Consider the following 23,999-nt stretch of genomic DNA (forward strand, 5'->3'; position numbering starts at 1 on the left):
CAAGTTCACCTGTAAGTGTAGATATGGCAACCTTCATGGCCAGGATTCATGACATAAGCTGCTTGTTGATCTCTGGTTAAATTTAACTAAGCTGGCCTCTGCCAAATCTTGAATTATTCGTGCATTTAAACAAACTATCCCTGAATGAGTTGGTGGGTGAAAGACATGGAGTAGTTTAAAGGCCCAAAGACATTACCGGGACCTGTCAACTTTCCAAGCAGCTTGAAAAAGAATTAACCAACCAGTATTTGTAATGTCCACGATAGGTCCAAATCAGTTATTGTCCTATTGCAAAATGTATATTTAACCGTCTTTGCAATTTTTTTGGTTGTACTTTTACATTTTACGTATGAGGGAATGGTATCCCATATACATGCAGTCTACTACTGCAAGGTTTGACAATGGACATTGTCTGGGTTTTTAACAGATAACTTCAGTGGAGAGAAGCAGCGCACAACTCATTGACAAAATATGGGCCCCTTTATCTTGTTCAGTGAGAATCACAACTCTATACCTTGGTAATTTTTCTGAGCACATGTAACTAGCTTGTTTCCACATTTGCTCCTTTTGTTTTGTCAGAACCTATCAATCTCTGCGTGGCTTATCTTGTGCTAATTCAGTTTTTAATCGGAATTGTTGTACCGTGTGCATTTTTAGATTCCAGGCTTACCTGACGTTGATCTCCACAATGGTAAAAATGGGAAAGCAAATACTGTGATCCAACTTGGTTTTGTTATTAAAAAAACTAAAAGTAGTCGTCCTACAAGAAATTGTTTGTACCCCTGTATATTTGCTCCATGTATTGAGTACGGTCAGAACAGTTACCAAAGCACGAGACAGTCTAAAATTTACGAAAAAAATGCTTCATCATTGTGGCCCAAAATCGAACAGGAAGGCCTCAAGGATGGCCGAGTGGTCCAAAAGGAATTCTCTACCAAAGGTTAGCCGGGGCTATATACTTCTGCAGCAGTCACATTAGGCACTTGGCAGTTAGTTCAGCTAAGATTAGTGGCTTAAACTGGGCTTAAACAACAACTTAGAGACAACAAGTAAATGGCAAATGACAAGTAGAATCATGTCGTTGGATACACTTGGTCACTCCTGAACCGTCGGCGAACCTTGAATGAAGGCGGCAAAGCAAACGATCTCCTGTTTTTGCCAGCTTCAAGTTTAAAGTGCGTTCTGAATGTTCAGAAGTTCCATAATCCTTAAACTAGACAACACTTGAACAAATATTCTTTTCTTATTTCAGTTATTGTTTCTCACCTTTATGGATCAGGATTCATTCAATGGTGCGAGATGATGTTGTTTGTTATCAAGAAAGTGCGGGGGGGGGGGGGGGGGTTGGTGGATTGGATAAAGCAGAATTTTATTTATAATTGAGATCTCCAACTCATTTAGTTGAATGGTACTCCCTCCAGTGCAAACCCACGACACCTATTTTTAATCGGAGGGAGTATATAATCATCCTGTAAAATGGTTCCTCCATGGCCACTTGAACACATCTGTTTGTCATGTAATGTAAAAAAGTACCAAGGGTCACATTACACGAGTTCTGAACAAAATTAGATTGGCACTCCTTGCCGCTTTCTCACCTTCTTCATGTGTATCCTAAGCATGACTTGTAACAAAGTGAGCAAATGAGTTATGAGGGGGTATCCATGATTCCCATGGAAATAAAACTAAGTCTTATTTTGGTCTAACATTAGGAATGCTAGCAATTACCCAAATATTTCACTTGGCGATTCCTTCTTGATTGAAACATTAACTGTATGGCGTGTTGTGCTAAGTGGAGTCCAATATTTCAATCTTCTTCCTCATCCTCGTCTGATTCCACCAAGGACGCGTTGTCGGAGTCTTCGTCTTCTGATTCAGACTCGGGCTCAGCAGCAGAAGGCTCGTACCCCTGGTCTGATTCCTATGTTTCCTTTGCCCCAGAATCACTTGCCTCCATGTTCAGGAACTCCCAGCCACCATCGTCAACAAACTTTTGATCATTAATGATAGTCTTCAGGATAGGATGCCAGTTCAGATACAACCTGCTCTCATAGTACTTGAGATCAGTGGTGTCAATCCACTCCTTTATCGCGTCAAGTGAGGTTGACTGGAGGGAATATTGATGCGGAGAACATCCTTCTTGAAGTCCTTGAACACGATAGCCATGTCAAAGTTCTTTGTTCCAAAGCCCACCCTCTCCAGATTAACAATCTCTATATCACCCAGGGTCACCACTAGGAAAGTGAAAGTGCAACTAATCTCTGGGTGGTTTTGGTAATTCTTAACAACATATAGCACATTGAACTAATACTCTTTCAAGATGATCATTTCAGAAAGTTCAATGATTGGCATTGGCATGGACTTGAGATGTGGACCCCTCAAAATGCTAAGGACACACATTGGCAAAAGCTCAAGACTCTACATTTTCATTTTAGTGATCCAAGATCACATTGAGTCCATAGGAAAAGCCAATACTATTAAAAGGGGATGAGGTGTTGCTTAATGGCTTGCTTGCTCAAAATGCTGAGTGATATGCTCCAAAACCCTTAGCTACTTCTCACTTTCCACATTTGTCGTAAACCTAAAAGTCAAACTCGGCCCCACCAATTTGATCTATCCGGCGCCACTGAGTTCACTTGACATAGCCACAGCCAGAAACCCTACTCAGTTCGGTCTCACCGATAGGGATCTCGGTCTCACCGAGATGGGATAGCAAACTCTCTGTTTCCTTCGCAACGTTTCGGTCTAGCCGAGATGAGCGATCGATCCCACTGAGTTCGCAGTGCAAACTCTCTGTTTCCTTTTCGTAATGTTTGGGTCTCACCGAAATGACCGAATCGGTCCCACCGAGTTTGCCTGACCAACTCTTTGTTAGCCTTTTACTGAAATCGGTCTCACCGAGTTCATGTGATCGGTCTCAACGAGATTATGTTATGCCCTAACCCAAATGAAATCGGCCCCACCAAGTTGATCATATCGGTTCCATCGAAAATCCTAACGTTCACATTTGGAACTAAATCGGTCTAACCGAGTTTCACTATTCGGTCCCACCGAGTTTGGTGAATTGTGTGTAACGGTTAGATTTTGTGTGGAGGCTATATATACCCCTCCACCCATTCTTCATTCATGCAGAAAGCCATCAGAACGTGCCTACACTTCCAGCATGCATTTTTTGAGAGAGAACCACCTACTCATGTGTTGAGACCAAGATATTCCAATCCAACCACAAGAATCTTGATCTCTAGCCTTCCCCAAGTTGCTTTCCACTCAAATCATCTTTCCACCAAATCCAAATCTGTGAGAGAGAGTTGAGTGTTGGGGAGACTATCATTTGAAGCACAAGAGCAAGGAGTTCATTATCAACACACCATCTATTACCTTTTGGAGAGTGGTGTCTCCTAGATTGGTTAGGTGTCACTTGGGAGCCTCCGTCAAGATTGTGGAGTTGAACCAAGGAGTTTGTAAGGGCAAGGAGACCGCCTACTTCGTGAAGATCTACCCTAGTGAGGCAAGTCCTTCGTGGGCGATGGCCATGGTGGGATAGACAAGGTTGCTTCTTCGTGGACCCTTCTTGGGTGGAGCCCTCCGTGGACTCGCGCAGCCGTTACCCTTCGTGGGTTGAAGTCTCCATCAACGTGGAGGTACGATAACACCACCTATCGGAACCACGCCAAAAATCTCCGTGTCTACATTGCATTTGCTCCCTCTAAACTCCTTCCCTTTACCTTCATATGCAATGATTTACATTCCGCTGCTATACTCTTAGAATTGCATGTGTAGGTTGATTGCTTGACTTGTGCTAAGATGCTAAAATCTGCCAAGACTTAAAATTGGGAAAAAGCTAGATTTTTATTTGGTCAAGTAGTCTAATCACCCTCCCTCTAGACATACTTTCGATCCTACAATTGGTATCAGAGATTTGGTCTCCATTTGCCTTGATTTCCATAGGTTTGGTGATCATAGCTTTGATTTCACAACCTAGGAGAGTATGGCGTCTAGCGAGGGAAATTACCACCGTAGAGGTCCTTACTTTGATGGTACTGATTTTGCTAGTTGGAAGCATAAGATGAAAATGCATATTCTTGGACATAACCCCGCCGTTTGGGCTATTGTGTGTATTGGCTTGCAAGGTGAATCCTTTGATGGGAGAGAACCAAATCGTGAAGCTACCGCGGAAGAATTGAAGATGTTGCAATAAAATTCTCAAGCTGGCGATATCCTCTTCAACGGATTGTGCCCCGAAAAATTCAACAAAATCAGCCGTCTTGAGAATGCAAAGGAAATTTGGGATACTTTGATTGATATGCACGAAGGTACCGACTCTGTCAAGGAATCCAAATTGGATGTGCTTCAAAGTCAGCTTGACAAGTTCAAAATGAAGGATGGTGAAGGTGTCGCTGAAATGTACTCTAGGCTTGCTCTCATCACAAATGAGATTGCCGGCTTAGGAAGTGAAGAGATGACCGAAAGATTCATCATCAAGAAGATCCTAAGAGCCTTGGATGGAAAATATGACACCGTGTGCACATTGATCCAAATGATGCCCAATTACAAAGATCTCAAGCCAACCGAAGTCATTGGTAGAATTGTTGCTCATGAGATGTCACTCAAGGATAAAGAAGAGCTTCACAACAAGTCTAGTGGTGCTCACAAAGCATCGTGTGATGCTCCTACATCATCAAGTGAGAAACAAGCCTTCAATGAAGAATTGAGCCTAATGGTGAAGAACTTCAACAAGTTCTACAAGAGTAGAAGCAAAGAAAAGAGCTACAAGTCAAGGTCCTACAATGACAAAAGATCTTCTAGTCGTGAGCGTAATTGCTACAATTGTGGAAGACCTGGACACTACTCCAATGAGTGTACGGCTCCCTACAAAAGAAGAGAAGACTCACCTAAAAGGAGAAGCAAAAGAGAAGAATCACCACCAAGAGAGAGAAGGAGTAGAGATGATCGTTATGAACGAAGATCCTTTTGAAGAAGCAAGGATTCGGAAAGGAAGGACAAGTCATCAAGGAGCTATACAAAACGAAGACATCAAGCTCATGTTGGTGAATGGGTATCCGGCTCCGACTCCGACAACTACTCCGAGAGAAGTTATCACTCCGACTCCGAACATACTCAAGATGAAGGTGTTGCCGGTCTCGCACTTGTGTCATCCAACTCCTACGATATATTTGATTCACCAAATGAAGGGATTGGAAGATGCTTCATGGCTAAAGGCCCAAAGGTGTTACACCCCGAGTATGTTGATTTCAATAGTGATGAAGATGATTTGCTAGGTGATGATGATTTGCTTGTTGACAATGCTAGTGATGAAAACTATGATGAAATTGCTATTAATCATGCTAATCAAGATAAAACGAATGACAATGATAAGAAGGATATTGAGAGTCTAACTAAAGAACTAAACACTCTTAAGTTAGCTCATGAAACTACTTTAGATGATCATTGAGAACTTTTGAAGACTCATGAGAAGTTACGCTTTGAAAAGCTCAATCTAGAGCAAGAACATGAGTTTTTAAAGGCAATCAATGATGATCTTCGAAAGAAAAGTTCTTCTTACATTGCCAAGCGTTTACTCTTGTCTACTTACATGCCTCAATTAAAATCTAGCAACAAGAGTAAGAAAGATTCTTCATCTAGTAGTAACAACAATCATGCTAAAAACAATATTGTTGCTTTTAGTAGTTCTCTTGATTCCACTAATGATTCTCTTAGCCAAGTTACACTTGAGAAAGAAAATAGCGTATTGAAGGGAATTATAGAGAAAGGTGTTTACAAGAGCCTTGCCAGAAGTAAGCAATTTGAGGAAATTGTACGCAAGCAAGGAAGGCACCGGAAGAATCAAGGTGTTGGTTTTGAACGAAAGTTCAATGCCAATGGAGTTGAGTGGGAGGAAGATCAATACCACAAGACGAAGTTTGTTCCTCAACAAGAGAAGTATGATCCTACTTCTTTTCAAGGAACACAAGCTCAAGATGGTCTTCCACCACAAGACCACAAGCTAAAAGGCAAGGACAAGCTTCAAGAGGAGATTGATGCATTTGAAGAAGCACCTAAGGCCTTAGTCAAGTGGGTTCCCAAGACTACATCAAGTTCTACTTCATCAAGTACGACTACAACTCCAAGGATTCCTATCAAGTTGATGTGGATTCCAAAGAAGAAGAACTAGAGAGTTCTTGAGGGTGACTCCACCAACAAAATTCACTCATATTCATCTGGCAAGAACAAGTGCAAACAACCTCCACATCTTGCACTAGTTCAAGGAGTCACAAACCCTCTTGTTGGTAAGACAAGGGACAAGGTAACCTAATGCTTTCATGGACATCATCTTGTGTGAACTTCACTCTATGTCTATGGATATCCTTGTTTGTTCCTTATGGGACTAACCTGTGTAGGTATTGAAAGTGCAACTCACTCCAATGGATTGCTCCGAATGATCTACATCAACAATGAGCATCCACATCTTCAACACCTACATGAAGTCATCATCGACAAAATCCAAGGTTAGTTCATCCCTCTTAGGGGGGGATATCACATCTAGGGGGAGCTTTACTCTAAGAATTGAGCTAAAGCAACTCTAATGGTGTGAACACAACAATGCTTTATGTAAAAGTGGTAACCCCACTTGTGGTTAAACGATGAGTATGACCTATCAAATGCTCTCATTTGACTCCTAAGTCAATATACTCATATATAGATGACCTAGTCATCGCCAATTGCTTGATAGATGCTAGAGTGTTTGTGCATGCTTTGTCACATATTTCATTTGCCATTTTATTGTGTGAGTATGTTGATTGCATATTTCTCTTATTCGAGGACATCCATTTGTTACTTTGATTGTTTGGCTCTTCTTCTCTTGCCAAATGGATGGACAAGAATGCCTAAGAACTTCCACTAGCTATCTATTCTTTTCTCGTCTCAAACTCTATTCATGCTACATCACAAAGTTTGATCAAGTCAAATTCGAACCCTCTGGGTGAGGAGCACTCGGAGTCACCGATTAGTCATCGACTTAAACTTCCAAAACCACTCTGTGCATTTCTGTCTGACCGATTCATCCTTTTCGGTCATACCGAGTTCACTGAGTTGATCTAGTTTTTCGATCTCGGTGCAACCGATTTGAACTGCTCGGTCACACCGAGTTGCAGTAACCGCTTGCGATTCTGCATCTCGGTGCCACCGAGTTGTTCCACCCGGTCACACCGACAGGGCCAGGATATATATATCGACGGGTCCAAATTTGGAAATTTCTCCAAAGTCTCTTCGCCCGCGCATGTCCTGCTTTGCCGACTCGGGTCTCCGGATCGTCCTCTCGTCGCCAGCAACCTCCCACCGTTGGTCTCCGTCGCCGTCAACGGGAATCTTCACCGCCGTTGCCACCATAGCGAGCTCATCGCCAAGTTAGGGTATGAGTTCGACCCTTTGTGCAATCTTTACCTCCGATTCTTGCACTTAGGTCACTGCCATGATTCTTACCACGTATGAGATCATCCTATCCAACAAAAACTTCCTCTAGATTAGTTTATTCGAAAATTTAGGGTTAGGTTTCCGCCGAACTCATCTCGGACCGACCGAGTTGTAGAGATCGGTATCACCGATTTGGCTTAGGCCATTGCCCTTGTAATTTTCGGTGTGACCGAAACTTGCAAATCGGTGTGACCGACTTCAATTCTCTGTGAAACCCTAGCAATCTTGGAGTCACCGAACTGTGTCTCGGTTTGACCGATGTCACTAGTTTAGACTCCAAAGTTGCTTCGGTGTCACCGAGTTCAACAAATCGGTAGCTCCGAAATGCTTTCTGTGGAAAACTAAAACTAAGTTTTTGACTCATTTGCTTTGCAAAACCTCTTCACTTTGTGATACTCATCCACTCTACCTCATCTACAACTATTCACAGGGTCAGCTTTTAGTTTGCAAAGTCAACAATGTCTGATCAGAGTGATAGCCAGAACCAGTCTGAAGAGCAAGTGAACATGAGTGAGGGCACTAGTCCCTCTGACAGCAGTTATGATGAGGGTAGTAGAAGCACCCCAAGCAACCTGCCCAAAGCTGCAACAAGGACAAGGAAGAAAAGAAACTCAGATTTAGAGGATGAGGACTATGTTGCTGTTGAGCAAGAAGTCAGTTCCAAAAAGAAAGTTGTCAAGAAAGAGTTTGGCACAACAGCTTCAACAAAGTCTGGTTTGCAGAATAAAGCTCCTACCAGAAGAGTTCCCACTTCCAAACCAAGAAAGTTTGCTACTGGAGAAACCTTGCAGTTCACAATTGAACAATCTGATGATGAGGCAGCTGGAGAAGGAAAGAAAAATAAAAGGGCTAGAACAACCACTGCCAAGGTGCTTGGATATTCTTCCATGAGAAGAAGTGATGATGAAGATGCAGAAGAGGATGCTGCACCAGCACCCAAAGCACAAAAGCTGATGGGGGATGCCATCAATTCTGGGCTGCTCCATCAAAGCCCAAGACTGCCCCCAAAGCTACTGCTCCAGCCACCAAGTCTGCACCAAAGAGAAGCACCAGGAACATACCAGCAGCTGAGAAGAACAAGGCCCAGTGCTTGAAATTGAAGAAGAAGATGAGGAAGCTCAAGTGCTCAGAAAATTAAAACCAAAGATCCCGGATCATGATGATACTCATCCAGTGGCTGAAAAATATGAAGCTCAAAAAGGATGCAGGTCTGAGGAGATGGAGACAAACAGATCCATATGCTATGAGAAGGAGAACTGTTGTAGACTATAGATTTCACACCAAGGAACAACATGACTTCTATGAGACAGTCCTTCTTGACAAGAAGCCCATAGTGAGTATTATGAGATGGGTTGATTGGAAGCACATTGACAACAATGAAGATCAATTCCCTGGAGTGCACGAGAGTTTCAGACTATGTGGAGTAGACACTTTTGTGGGTCCGAAATTGACCAAGTGGAATGATGAGCTCATTATGCAATTCTACTCTACAGCTCATTTCTATCCTGATGGAAGGATTGTTTGGATTTCTGAAGGTACAAGGTACCAATCAACAGTTGATGAATGGGCCAAGCTGATCAATGCCCCTGCAGAACTTGAGGATGACATAGATGTCTATGCCAAGAAGAAGAAAGATCACAACTCCATGGCCGACATGTACAAGGAAATACCTGACAAGGCCTTGGAGAATCACAAGCTAGGGTCTGTGTATTTTCTGCTATCTGGATTGGCCACTATTAATACCATTTTGAGGCACACCTTGTTGCCCAAATCAGGAGATCACAGGATGATCAGAGGCCACTCCATCAATTTGCTTCAGTTATTTGATGTGCCCCAAAAGTTTAAAGTGATGAGTTTGATTGTTGAGACAATCAAGAGGACAGCTGCTGACCAAAAGAGATCTTGTGGGTATGCTCCACACATCCAGATGCTCATCAACTCCAAGATGGGCACATGCACATACTTGTTAGACATAGAACACCTTCCTTTGAGGCCTGACTTTGAGGACAACACAGCTGTCATGGATGCTGAAGATCCTACATCAGTAGAGGCTCAAGAGGAGAGGGAGAAAGCACAAGCAGAGAAGGCAACCAAGATTCCAAGTGCCGAAGAGGTCTCTCAAATCCTTCTCAAATATACAAGATCAACTTAGCTATCTTATTCTAGCCACCTGGAGGCTTGAGAAAGGATTGGCTACTTTGTCTCAGAATCAAGAGAGCCTTGAGAGAGTCTTTGAAACAAAGCTTCATGACATGGATGTCAACAGAAATTCAAACTTCTGTGGAGAAGATTCAAGAAGAGCTTGAGGAAAGGAGTGACAAGAACACAACCAATATGTATCAGAGGGTGCCCAGGAGACAGAGGTCTGCAGTAGTACCAGTGCCTGACACTAGAGCTACAACTTCAGCACCTGCAGCCACAGCTTCAGTTGCCCCTTAAGTTGACACTCCACCAGCTCCAACAACTTCTACAGATGCATTTGTCCTTGGAGTCCTCTCAACACCACTTCCTACAGATCAAGCTTAGAGTGCCGCATAGCACTATGCATTTTCAAGCTTTTTGGTAACTTGTTGCCAAAGGGGGAGAATGTGTATAGATCATAGGCTTCGAGAGAGAGAGAAAGATCTTTGCTTTTTTATTGCCTCGTATTTGCTACTTGCTTGATACTTACTTGTGTGCTTGTTTGGATGATACTCTATGTTTATGTGTGTGAGATATTTGTATGGTCATGTGTTTGATCATATCATACTTTATGTTTGTGCTTGGATGATGATATTATTTATCTCTCATATATGATCATTCACTTTGCCTTGGTGATGAGTGCATATTTCATATTCTATCATTTTGAGCGCTCCACCAAGATGTATGTGACATGGAATACTAACCCATGATCCTAATTGATTGTGCATTTGCATTCAAAGCAAATTTTAAATAATGCACAAATTTAGGGGGAGCTATTACTTATCACATACTTCTCAAAGCGACTATGTATTACATTCTTATTATCATTTGTCGAAACTTTGATCTATATGTTGTCATCAATTACCAAAAAGGGGGAGATTGAAAGTGCAACTAATCTCTGGGTGGTTTTGGTAATTCTTAACAACATATAGCCCATTGAACTAATACTCTTTCAAGATGATCATTTCAGAAAGTTCAATGATTGGCATGGCATGGGCTAGAGATGTGGACCCCTCAAAATGCTAAGGACACACATTGGCAAAAGCTCAAGACTCTACATTTTGATTTTAGTGATCCAAGATCACATTGAGTCCATAGGAAAAGCCAATACTATTAAAAAGGGATGAGGTGTTGCTTAATGGCTGGCTTGCTCAAAATGCTTAGTGATATGCTCCAAAACCCTCACCTACTTCTCACTTTCCACATTTTTCCTAAACCTAAAAGTCAAACTCGGCCCCACCGATTTGATCTATCCGGCACCACCGAGTTCGCTTGACATAGGCATAGCCAGAAACCCTAATCAGTTCGGTCTCACCGATAGGGATCTCGGTCTCACCGAGATGGGATTGCAAACTCTCTGTTTCCCTTCGTAACGTTTTGGTCTAGCCGAGATGAGCGATCGGTCCCACCGAGTTCGCAATGCAAACTCTATATTTCCTTTTCGTAACGTTTCGATCTCACCGAAATGACCGAATCGGTCCCACCGAGTTTGCATGACCAACTCTGTGTTAGCCTTTTACTGAAATCGGTCTCACCGAGTTCATGTGATCGGTCTCAACGAGATTACGTTATGCCCTAAACCTAATGAAATCAGCCCCACCGAGTTGATCATATCGGTTCCACTGAAAATCCTAACGTTCACATTTTGAACTAAATCGGTATGACCGAGTTTCACTATTCGGTCCCACTGAGTTTGGTGAATTGTGTGTAACGGTTAGATTTTGTGTGGATGCTATATATACCCCTTCACCCACTCTTCATTCATGCAGAAAGCCATCAGAACGTGCCTACACTTCCAGCATACATTTTCTGAGAGAGAACCACCTACACATGTGTTGAGACCAAGATATTCCAATCCAACCACAAGAATCTTGATCTCTAGCCTTCCCCAAGTTGCTTTCCACTCAAATCATCTTTCCACCAAATTCAAATCTATTTGAGAGAGTTGAGTGCTGGGGAGACTATCATTTTAAGCACAAGAGCAAGGAGTTCATCATCAACACACCATCTATTACCTTTTGGAGAGTGGTGTCTCCTAGATTGGTTAGGTATCACTTGGGAGCCTCCGTCAAGATTGTGGAGTTGAACCAAGGAGTTTGTAAGGGCAAGGAGATCGCCTACTTCGTGAAGATCTACCCTAATGAGGCAAGTCCTTCGTGGGCGATGACCATGGTGGGATAGACAAGGTTGCTTCTTTGTGGACCCTTCTTGGGTGGAGCCCTCTGTGGACTCGCGCAGCCGTTACCCTTCGTGGGCTTAAGTCTCCATCAACGTGGATGTACGATAGCACCACCTATCGGAACCACGCGAAAAATCTCCGTGCCTACATTGCGTTTGCTCCCTCTAAACTCCTCCCTTTACCTTCATATGCAATGATTTCCATTCCGCTGCTATACTCTTAGAATTGCATGTGTAGGTTGATTGCTTGACTTGTGCTAAGATGATAAAATCTGACAAGACTGAAATTGGGAAAATGCTAGATTTTTATTTGGTCAAGTAGTCTAATCACCCCCCCTCTAGACATACTTTCGATCCTAGAGAAAGGAGTCTCAATTAACTCAACCAGACAAGTTGAAGTTGGAATGATGAAAACTGAAGCTTTATACAGAACCCCATGGAATCCAAGCTCTCTAAGAGGGATATGGAACTCCAGATCAAGCCCCTTGAACTATGGTTGCGACCAATGGTCATTAACCTTGTTGATATAGTTCTGGGACTACATGTTGATTCTGTTCTTCCAGTCCCTCTCACGCTGCTCTTCTTCAATCTCATCAAGATCAAGGGCTGATCTCCTTGTGCCACCAACAGTTTGAACAACATCCATCACTTCAACATAAAATTGGACATCCTTCGTCTTCTTGTTTCCAAAACCATGATATGATTGTACAAATGGAAATGAAGGAGGGTAATCATTTCTTTCTCTGCTGGCTGGAAAAAAGTATATGTTTTATATTCCCGTACATGATATCCATACGCTCATCAGCCCTTGAAGTAGAATATCTGAAAAACACAGCTTTCTCCCACGACCACCAAATGCAGGTCGTATCCACACATCATTAGGCCTCATTTGCTTTGTTATGGTGCTTTGTCCTGGTGGTTGGTCACACTCTTTAACAGTAGAAACATGGAAGGGACCATGCTGCCATAAATAGGTAAGAGAACAACTTCATTCCTCTGATCCACTTGTATCACCAACTCTCTCTGAATAAGGTACATCATTCACATTCTTTTATGCAACAAGCTCATTTGAAGACCTAGAAGGACCACGGCCATCGCCAGAACCAGAACCACCCCCAGCAAGGCTCGTAGCAGTCTCTTCATTCTTTTGACGAGCAAGTTCAGCCTGGTGCTATTTCCGGAGCTCTTCCTTGGACATCTCCGGGTTGTCTGACCCAAGTGTTGCCTTGGATGGTAGTGCTTCCAGGCCATTTGACTCAACCTAAGCCCGCTCCGGCTTCGGAACTTCCTCCTCATCATTAAATGAATATGCAACATCTTTAACAGCCTTGGAGCAATTGGTCAAGATCTCTGCAGTCTGAGTGAATTGCAAAAAACATCGACATTGAAGGCTAGGGTTGCAGAAACCACAATTCCACAGTTTTGTGCCAAAAACCACTAATTCCGAGCCTAATTTTTTGCAAAAAACACTAGTCAATGGCTTAGGTCGTTTTGAGCATGATTATGACAGGTGGGCCCCGCTGTACAGGGTGACATGGCAAACAAAAAATCTAATTACATCCTGATATAATTTTCTTTCACAAGAAGACCCCTGAAAAAAAGCAATCGGGTCCTCCATGCTCTTCATGCGGCCACTCCCTCCCCGTGCGCAGCCGGCGCATCTGCTGCTAGCTCCGGCGGCGAGGCACAGGGCAGGTCCGGCATGGTCGGGGACGGGCAGGACGGCTCGATTGCCTGGCTGGCGGGGGCGAGGCAGTGGTCGGGTCCAAGCATCAGGGTTCGCTGGGCGGACCGTCAAGGGCGGCGGTGGCTCGATTCCCGACCGGATCCCGCCGGAACCGGTGCGGGTCGACACGACGAGGCTGGGGAGTGGCTGGTTTGGGCGCGAAGGTCCCTGGGTTGGTGGCGCCGGCTCCTTGTCCAGTCAACAACGGGGGCGGCGACGAGCACGACTAGAGTACGCCTGTGGAGGCAGGGTGCACGGCGACAACGGTGTGTGGCTCTGAGACGACGGACGGCGCCGGTTCCGGCTGCCAAGCTAGCCTCGGCCCGCACGCCAGCGAGCTCGAGCGCGCCGGCTCCTTGATCCAGTCAACGACGGGGCAGCACGGCGACGACGGCGATTGGAGTGCGCCGGTGGAGCCAGGGTGTACGTCGACGGCGGTGGGTGGCACTGCGGCGACGGACGGCGCCGGTTCCGGCTGCCACGGCGGCCTCGGCCCGCACACCGGCGAGCTCGAGCGCGCCGGCTGCGGAGGCCGTTGCTGCTCTCTGTCGCGAACTCGCGATTCCCTCCTCTTTCTTTTTTCTTTTATGAAAAGATGATTTTATCTTTCTTATGCCCTTTTACAGTTTAGTCTATGATGTTCTATCTATTTGTGATCTGTTATGTCCTGCCACGTCACCCTGTCCACCGGGACCCACTTGTCATAATTGTGCTCAAAACGACCTAAGCCATCGACTAGTGTTTTTTGCAAAAAATTAGCCTCGGAATTAGTGATTTTTGGCATAAAACTGTAGAATTGTGGTTTCTGCAACCCTAGCCTTCAATGTCGATGTTTTCTGCAATTCACTCGTGCAGTCTTGTCACTAACTAATGCTGTATCAGCTAATAACAAAGAGAACTGCTTTGTCTTCTAATTGTTTGTTTCTGCCTGTACATTACTCAAACCAAGGTTGACATTGAAAGTCATGCCCTCTTTTATCAGGCGGTCATTCTTGGCTGTCAAGTTTAAGCCTGATTCTCGGAACTCAAGGCCAATTCCAGTTCCAGCTGACTTTGTTAGATTAGGAAGCAGTTCAGGGGCATTCCTCTCAAACACTGCAACGGCAGCCTGGTTTACATGCTGCTAAAGCAGCTTCCTGGGCTTTGAAAAGTGTCTCACACACCTTACTCTGGTCGTGCCGGGGTAGCATCTATCAAAAATGTTTTGGCGACATTTACTGTACCTGGACCCAATTGCACAGACGATAATACTTGCAGGATCATAGTAGAGATAATCATCATTGCTGGAAGCACGCGACCTAATTAAGATCAAACTTGCCTCCACTTTGGAAGATAGGAGGGTAGCATATATCAATATTTTCAGGCTTCAATTTCACCTTGGCCTTCGAAGGATCAAGAATAACCTTCTCTGTGTCATCCATCAATGAGAAGTGTGAGACTTTTCTCTCCTCTTCAATAACCTTCTCCATGGTCGGTACCACAAAGTTTTTCATTACATATGAAGTTAGGCAAGCAGCCTTTTCCACACATATGATCTCTGTGGCATCTTTCATGGCAAAAATCTCAGAAAACCCACGTGTTACGTCTGCAAGCTGTACAGATCCACCAGATAACTTTTCTGCCTATGTTTCAAGGAGCTTAATTACCCTCAGGTGCCTCTTTTGCAATGTGACCAACAACTTAAGTGTCAGATTTCGACTGAGCACAAACAGCACACAGTATTATCATCCATCAGGTCAATGCCATCCCCATTCTTGCTTTTCACATGCAAGACAATATCAGAACCAACAGCCTCACTTGCAGTAGCATCCTTGATGGTTCCAATAAGATTTGCTTTCTTCTCGCTGCATAAGAAATGTATCTGCTTCTGCATGAAGACAATTATCGTTTCTGGAAATTCATCATATCCAAGTAACCAAACATCCAGAGCTGTGGATTTCAAATGACGGAGATCCTCAGAAGGAGGGGGAGTCACAATTGCAATGGCATCGGAAGAAGCCCAAAGATGAGACTTATTTTCGTTCCAATGGTCATAAAACACCTTAAGCCGCTTACTGAAGGTCTCTAGATTGGTTGTATAGGCTGCTCCTGAGCCTAATTTTGCTTTACCATTATCTGCCATCTTTACCACGAAGCCAACTGCAGGGAAATTGATGATAATTAGCTAGTTCAATCGTCTGAGGAATACCAGTTTACAGGATCTGGTATGCATGTAGCTAAAACTTTTTATAAGCTAGCTAGTAGTAAAATGAGAATCAACGGCGTCAAAGTCATAGTACTGACAAAACGTGGGACATTTACGTACGTGGTCTAGAGCCTTATACAAATGCTTTTGCTTAGATATTGTGATTTGTTTTCATGACTTGTGTTCTCGATTGATGACAGGACACAGCAAACAGGGAGCCACGGAGATGATGAGCAGGACGATGTAGGCCAGAAGATGATGATGGTTGAACCTTTGTATGCAGCCTGCCAGGGAAGCGATACCAAATCATCGACCTTGACCTGCTTTGCAATCGAGGTGACCATTCTTACCAGTAGGTACTTGTTGTTATGCATGAACCTAGCGTGCAATTTCGATGTGATATACTGGAGTACAAATTTGTGGAGGGAGAGAGAGGAAAAAAAACCCAATGTGAAGATGATAAACTTTTTGGAGTGGAGAAATGCTTGCTGGATGCTAGAGATGGAGATGAACACCATAGTCTGTTGTGAACTGCTTGGTGTGTCAGCTTGTTTTTCTGATTCATTTTGTCTGCATATATCTAATGGCGATGCCGACACAAGGACCAAGAGCTGACATGAAGGCTAGCGGTGATGACGATCAGCTCCATCAGTGTACGTACAATGTAGATAGCTCTATTACATTCACAAGTGTAATGAAAAGAAAGGGATGGGGAAAATAAAGACTGATGAATGAATACAATTTTTGTTTTGCGGGAAGATTCAATGTATTACTCAAATCACACTCATGAGAGTGCAGCATATTACATACTCCCTCCGTTCCTAAATGTAAGTCTTTGTAGAGATTTCACTATAAATCACATACGGATGTATATAGATGCATTTTAAGTGTAGATTCATTCATTTTGCTCCGTATGTAGTCTACCTAGTGGAATCTCTACAAATACTTATATTTAGGAACGGAGGGAGTATATTATTTCAGTTCTGAAAGAAAACTCTATATATATTGGTAAATAGCGACAAGAAGAAATAAAAGACACCGCTGCTGCTTGTACGCTACTTATTTGATGTGTAAGAAAAGGTTCACACTCCATAATAAATCTAATCTTCTTGGAGTGAGCAGCAGCTCTCAAGCTTGATCGGTTTGAAGCAAAAGTCTGTATATCCTCCACGGATCACTGGAATAAACATGGTCGAAGGGTCCCCGTTAAACATATTATTTGCAAATATGGGTATTGTAGTATTAGAACTTGTGCCTGCCTCCGAATATCCCTGCTTCACAATAAGACGGAAACTATTTACAACTGTTGTGTTAGAATTAAATTGCTCGAAATATGTTCAAGAATTTCAATATTTGTTCCCTTCTATTAAAAAAATGTTTGCAATTTAAAAACCAATTATCGATTACCATTTTTAGTTTAGAATTTCAATTTTAATTTTTTTTAATTTTTTAACAAATTCAGAAAATATTAGTGAATTTCAAAAAATGTTCCCACTTTTAAAATTGGTTCACAAATTCGAAAAATGTTCATGTTTTCAAAGAAATCGAAAACGAAAAAATGTTTGGCAATTGCAGAAATTTTCCCACTTTAAAAATTTGTTCACAGTCCAAAAAATGTTCATGTTTTCAAAATTTGTTCAAAAACTAAAAAAATATTTGGGGATTTAACAAATGTTCCCACTTTTAAACTTTGTTCACAAATTCGATTTATTTTCATGTTTTCAAGATTTAGAATTTTAAGTGGGGAATTATAGAAAATGTTTGCATTTTGAAGTTTTGTTCGCAAATTCAGAAAATGTTCGTGAATTTTAAAAATGTTCCTGCTTTCCATTGTTCATTACAAATTCAATAATTGTCCATATTTTCAAATTTGTCTGCTATTTAAAATAATGTTCACATTTTGAAAATGTTCATAAATTTGAAAAATTTAGGGCTGTCAATTTTTGTTCCTGATTTTCATAACTTTATTCATAATTTAGAAAATGTTCATGTTTGTAAATTTGTTTATTTTTTGAAAAAATCTTTGAGTTCCCAAAAAATGTTATGTTTTCGCAAAATGTAAGAGTTTTGTTTTTTTTTCAGAAATCTCAAAAATAAAGTCACATTTGAAATTTTGAAAAAAGTTCATATAAACTGGGCTGCCATTTTGGGTACCAAATATTTAGAAATTACTGTGGCTAGCGATGTTGATCACGCGCAGTAGGTCTTCGATTCAAGTCCTCGCACAAACTTTAGTTTTTGGGAATTTTAGGGAATTGTTGTTTCGGTTTTGCCGCTGTCGTTTGTTTCTTTATATATGGCGCTGCAAATCTAGCATGAGTGTTTGTTAGGCGCAACGGCTAGCTCAGCACATGGATTTTGTTTTTGCATGGCGCAACACGTGACTTGCTAAGGTGGGGTCGTGGGAGCAAATCACAGCGAGCACGGTCCTATCTTTGCCTTTTTCAACTCTCGAAGACTCGAACGTGATGCCTCCGCCTGCCACTGCAAATGGACCGGCCTCGGTGCGAAACGCCGACCTTTTGCCGCAACGAGCGGCATATAGGAGGTCCCCGAAATGAGATGCAAGTAACTGACTGGTGGGCCTCCGAGAAAACTGTGTGGGATCTCGGCCCAACGAAACAAGGAAGCCATGTGTATAATGGCCATCAGTCCAGAGTCATCCGGCCACTCTCTCCTTGCCTCAAAAAAGAAAAAGAAAAACAAATAGCAGACCACTCTTCCGCTTCACTCGCCACCCCCAAACCCTCGCCGCCTCGTCGTCCGGCGACCATGGCCGGCCGGCCGCCGTTCACCAACGTGGACTCCGCGACGGAGGCCGATCTGCGGCGCAGGGGCCTCGACCCGCACGAGGTGGACCGATCCACGGAGCAGCGGCTCACCCACATCTGCACCGATCTCGTCCCCGCCCTGCCGGCCTCCGACCCCCGGCGGCACACGCCCCTGCACAAGATTCTCTCCCGCCGCGCCGTCACGGACCCCGCGCGCAACCCCGCCCTCCCCGCGCCCGACGGCGTCGACCGCCTCAGCCTCCTCCGCGACGCGCTCCTGCGCGAAATCCTCTGCCGCCTCCCCGTCAAGGACGGCGCGCGCACCTCCGTCCTCGCCTCGCGCTGGCGCCGCGTCTGGCTCTCCACGCCCCAAGTCCTGGCCGACGCCCACCTCCGCCCCAAAGGCTGCGGCTTGCCCCCCACGCCCGCCGACTCGCCGGCCATCGTCGCCGCCTTCTCCAGCATCCTCGAAGCGCACACGGGCGCCATCCCCACCGTCCACCTCACCTGCACCCACACGAACGCGTACCAGGCCCAGCTCGCGCGCTGGCTCCACCTCCTCGCCACCAAGGGCGTCCAGGAGCTCGTCCTCGTCAACCGCCCGTGGCCGCTCGACGTGCCCCTCCCGCCCGCGCTCTTCAGCATCACCACCCTCGCTTGCCTCTACATCGGCCTCTGGAAGTTCCCGGACGTGGCCAGGTTACCGCCCGGCACCTCCTTCCCCCATCTCCGTGAGCTCGGCATCTGCAGCGTCGTCATGGAGGACGGGGACATCGACTTTGTCGTCGCCAAGAGCCCCATCCTGGAGACCCTCAACATCCATGGATGCAACAAGGGGCTGCGCCTTCGCCTCGTCAGCCAGAGCCTCCGGTGCGTCCAAATTTGCAGCTCTGTTCTGGAGGACATTGCCGTGGTGAAGGCACCTCGCCTCGAGCGGCTCATCCTGGAGGGCCTTCGGAGCAACGCCGGTGGCTTGTGCACCAGAGTCAGGATTGGCGATGCTCCCAAGCTGCACGCATTAGGAATCTTGGAGCCAGGGAACACCATGCTAGAGATCCGAGACACCATCGTTATGGTACATGCTTCTCCTGTCTGCAGTCTAACAGTTTGTTCAGTTAGCAAAATGTCCAGCTGATGGAGGTCCATGACTAAATGTGTGACTTTTGTTTTTTGTTCAATTGGGTTCATTCCAGGCCGGGATGAAGGCAAGCTCAAGCACCATGGCCACCAGCGTCAAGGTCCTGAGTCTGAATGTGCGTTTCGCAAACCACACGGATGCCAAGATGGTTCCCTCCTTCCTCGGCTGCTTTCCCAATTTGGAGGCACTGCACATTATTGTAAGTTCTTTCCATTTCATGTTTTGCGTACATTCATACTGGTTTCCACTAGTATGCCTTATTTGTAGAATGTTTGTAGCAGCAGATTTTGTTCACTGCAGATGGGGTGTTTTCATCTTCTGTTTGATTAATTGCAGATAATGTGCTGTGCAGTTCTCCTGATGTCGATTGCTTTTCTTCTTTAGCTCTTGTTATATAGCGTCTCTCACTGTGGTCATATATCAATATTCATGCTGTCGATGTTGTAAGTGGCAGGCAGTGCTTGTTTCGGACTAAGAAATTTACACATGATAAACCAAACACATTGCCACCTACTGTTTTTTGGAGGTCTGTGTGGTTTATCATATTACTCTAAACCGCGCATATGAGGGAGTTCTCAATGGTTAATTAATAGCAAGGTATTTGTCATGGTTCACACCTGAACTTTGTTTTAAAGAACACATCTCACAAAATATGCACACGGTCCATTGTATATATTTGGTAAACACTGTGCACCTGTTTGGGACCCCATCAATGCAGAATATGTTTGATTTGTTCAGCAACAGCCTTGATTGGTTGGACCATGTTTTAGTTGCGATCGACAATGGTAGCAAGCACATGAATAGTTGAGTGAGATCTCTGGTGATACTAACTAACATGGGGAACTGCATAGTGCATACAAGGTATCAATTTCTGGTCTTTCACGTGTGGGCTACTTGGTAGTTGTTACTTTCTGCTAATTTCACGTATGAAAATATTGATCGTTGATTTGCATAGCTCTGTCTAAGTCAATGATCATAAATGTCAAGCATTCCATTTATTATCAGCCATCAGGTTTTCTCTTCTTACACCCACTAACTTTTGGAAAGCAACCTTCACCTTTAGGGCCTGTATTTCAGCTGTCAAGTTTGCAACTTATATATAATCATCTTGCTCATTCCTGCCTACATTTTTCTGGTGATCTGTGTGATATTACCACAGTGCCGTGTTAGTTCTTTGGTACTAGACCGTATCATGACATGAGTTATGTCTACTTAACTAATTGCACAGTTCTTTTCAGGCTTCCATTTATTCTTAGCCACCAGGTCTTCTCTGCACATACTAAACAGTGACTAGAGTACAAAATGATAATTCTGGGGGTTGCATGTTGATTTCAGTTTGTTATGAAATTTGTTATGAATTCTGGGGTTTGCACATTGCTGCCTACTATTTGTTGGAGGTCCATGTAGCATGCCATAATGCCATATTGATGCTGGTAAATTGTGCACTTGTTAGGAGAGCTAATCTGCAGCTCAAATGTGTAGCCTAACTTCTTAATTTGTTATACATGAAGTGTGATCATGAGGCCACCGTAGTTGCTGTTCTATCTGTACTACTAGGATAGTTGGTACTTTGTCTAGCTTCATTCATGGGAAGCATTGGCATCTCATATCTCTCTCATATATCAGAACCCACATTTAGGTATGCATGCTGTTTGTTTCACGGGACAATAACTGCCGCTTTTCAATTAATATGAAGCGCTGTGTGGTATTAATTTGCACCGTGTTTGTGTGTACCAGCATTATATACTCAGCATGATTCATCATAGCTGAACTGTGAGTGATTTAATTGTTTTTTTTCTTGCAGTCTGAAAAATGTGATCATCAAGCCGGCAGTGCCAGGATGAACCTCAACTTCTGGAAGCAGGCCAAGCCCACTGAAAGCCTCAAGTCGTGTATCAAGGTGTTCTCTTACAGAGAATTCCGAGGGGAGCTTGGGGAGGTTGCCTTCATCAAGTTCTTCTTCCGGAACGCGAGGGCGCTGAGGACTGCGTCCATCTCCATGGCTAACCCGAGCTTCATGACATTCTCGATGGATGAGGCGACTTGTAAAGCAAAGCAAGCTTCTAACAATATGGCCAGTAGGTCCTGCGAAATGGTGCTTCTCGGAAGCACAGGTCCTGAAGGAGGTAGCCCCTGGAGCTTCAAGAGAGGGACGGATTACTCCTTTGAGGACCCTTTCTCAGCGGTGCAGATTCACAACATAGCTTAATATCCGTATCTGCTTCTTTTGGTACCTGACTTTGGTGGTACTTACATTGCAGGCTCTGTTAAATTCGTCGTCCGATGTTTGATGAGAATCAGAAATACTATGGACTGATGATAGCTTGCTTGCCGCTTTCCCATAGTAAATGCTCCTTACAACTTTTTGATTGTGGCAGCATGCTTTAACTGTATTTTGTGGATCATGTCGTCCTGATCGCCATGCAGATCAATTATCATCAGAACTCTATGGTCTTCAGGCATGCATTGTTTTGATTATATATGTACTTGAACTTGTGGAGGCACCATTTTATTTCGGGCCTTACTTGCATGTCTGAGTGAGCTTGTCAATATTATTTAATTTCTAATTTCACATTGCATTGATTCTCGACATGCCAAAGAGGAAGCGTACCGATGTTCTGTGTAAATTTTTTTGGCCTTAAGGATCCATTAATTTGCATATGAATCCTTTGACTTCTTCTAGGTACATATGAACGACCTGCATGATTCTGTAAACTAACATGTGCTTATTTATTATGTTCTGCTAGGTACACGTGAGAAAACCACAAATTCAGGCCTCAAAAGTCTGGATCCCACAACAGTGCTATACTGAATGAGTTGATCTCATTTTTGCGATAATTCAAAATGGTGCCTAAGCTCTTTTGCTCCTGGTGAACAGTAAATTCTAAAAAAAGAGCAAACAAATTCTGAACTTTTTACACATGAAAGATGAGAGAATTTTCTAGGTGCGTGCAAAATTTCAAGGTGTTTGGACATTTCACGAGCTCATGGTGAAAAAAAAACAACAAAATTCGGTCTGCACAGTGCACTTTTTGAAAGTTTCTTTGACAAGCCAAATTTGTTATTTTTGCTACGAGCTTGTCAAAATGTCCAAACACCGTGAAATTTTGCACGCACCTAGAAGATTCTATCAACTTCCATGCGTAAAATTTTCAGAATTTTTTTGAACATTTTTGCTATTTTTTTTATTTTACTGTTCATCGACAGGTGCAGCTGAGCCCGGGTGCAGAAACGCTGCACTCTCTCCTTCCTATCTCCAACAAGTAGTAGTTCTTAGCAACTGCTTGATTTTACAACAAAAATAACTCGACTTTTTCTCGATATTAAAGTAACTTGATTTTACAGCTACTGCTCAGTTTTATTATATTGATCGATTTTGCAATCAATTTAACTACAAGGGACTCTAACGTTGAGTGTAGGCTAGGGAAATTGGAAAGATTTCTCTAATTGAAAAATTGTCTTAGTTCTATAAATACTTGGCTGAAAAATCTGCCAGCTGTATGAGATCAGCGTGAAGACAGTGGTAGAACCGTAGAAGAGGACGTCATGAGCCTGTAAGACCATCAGATGGTGCACGCGCGCGTGAGGCGGATGCCCAACCGCCTCTACTCTGTCTTCCTCACCCTGTCAGAGTCGTCGGTCTGCTGCTGCAAAGAGGGGACACGGCCTGCACGACCTCGCCGCCAAGGCCATGGCCGTCGACATCCCTGCGATCGATCGCATCGAGCAGTTTACCGAGTGGTGACCCCTTGGGAAGCAGCACCAAGCACCGTTCCCACGCGCCATGGATTACCGTGCAGAGGAGCAGCCGAAGCTCACACATGGAGACCTGTACGGACCGACCATCCGGGCCGGCGACATCAGCTAGTAACAAGTACTTCCTCCTCATTGTTGATGACGCGATTGGAAACACGTGGGCTTTTTTTCCCATTCAGTCATTCGAGTATAAATAAGACACTTTTCCTTCTGTACAACTCTAAATACATAAACTGATGAGAGCTCTCTGTACCCTTCACGATAAAGAATAGGGTGTTTTTTTAATACATCGCCGGACGCTGTAGCATGCCTGCGATAAGCAAGCCGGATGACATGAAGCAAATATCTTGATTTCTATTAGCAAATACATGAAGCAAAAGCATTGGAATTTTAATCGTTTTACAAACCTAAGCAAAATTACAGTAGCATGCCTGCCTGCAAATGAAAGCATGTTGAGTGATGGTGAACATATATTATATCTCTATTATAAATGAAATGACAGCAGTATGCAAATGAAACTATAGAATCAAATGACAGGGTGAGATGCTGTAAACGCTGTGTGTCGGTGCGCACTGAACTCGCTGGCAAAGAGTTGGG

The 23,999-nt window shown here is 43.8% G+C and overlaps 1 protein-coding gene and 1 pseudogene across 1 annotated transcript; one reads left to right on the top strand and one right to left on the bottom strand.

Moving 5' to 3' along the window:
* Positions 1-1,804: 1,804 nt before the first annotated feature.
* Positions 1,805-15,674, bottom strand: LOC109737537 (FACT complex subunit SPT16-like; annotated as a pseudogene).
* A 1,586-nt stretch (positions 15,675-17,260) lies between these two features.
* Positions 17,261-22,218, top strand: LOC141041479 (F-box/LRR-repeat protein 13-like). The gene is made up of 4 exons (XM_073507692.1): positions 17,261-19,583; positions 19,702-19,845; positions 21,451-21,831; positions 21,908-22,218. The coding sequence occupies exons 1-4, from the start codon at positions 18,228-18,230 to the stop codon at positions 21,935-21,937; spliced, it is 1,911 nt and encodes a 636-aa protein (XP_073363793.1). The 5' UTR covers positions 17,261-18,227; the 3' UTR covers positions 21,938-22,218.
* Positions 22,219-23,999: the final 1,781 nt, after the last annotated feature.

The sequence above is a fragment of the Aegilops tauschii genome, chromosome 2 (genome assembly GCF_002575655.3).
Source record: "Aegilops tauschii subsp. strangulata cultivar AL8/78 chromosome 2, Aet v6.0, whole genome shotgun sequence".
Taxonomy (NCBI): Eukaryota; Viridiplantae; Streptophyta; class Magnoliopsida; order Poales; family Poaceae; genus Aegilops; species Aegilops tauschii.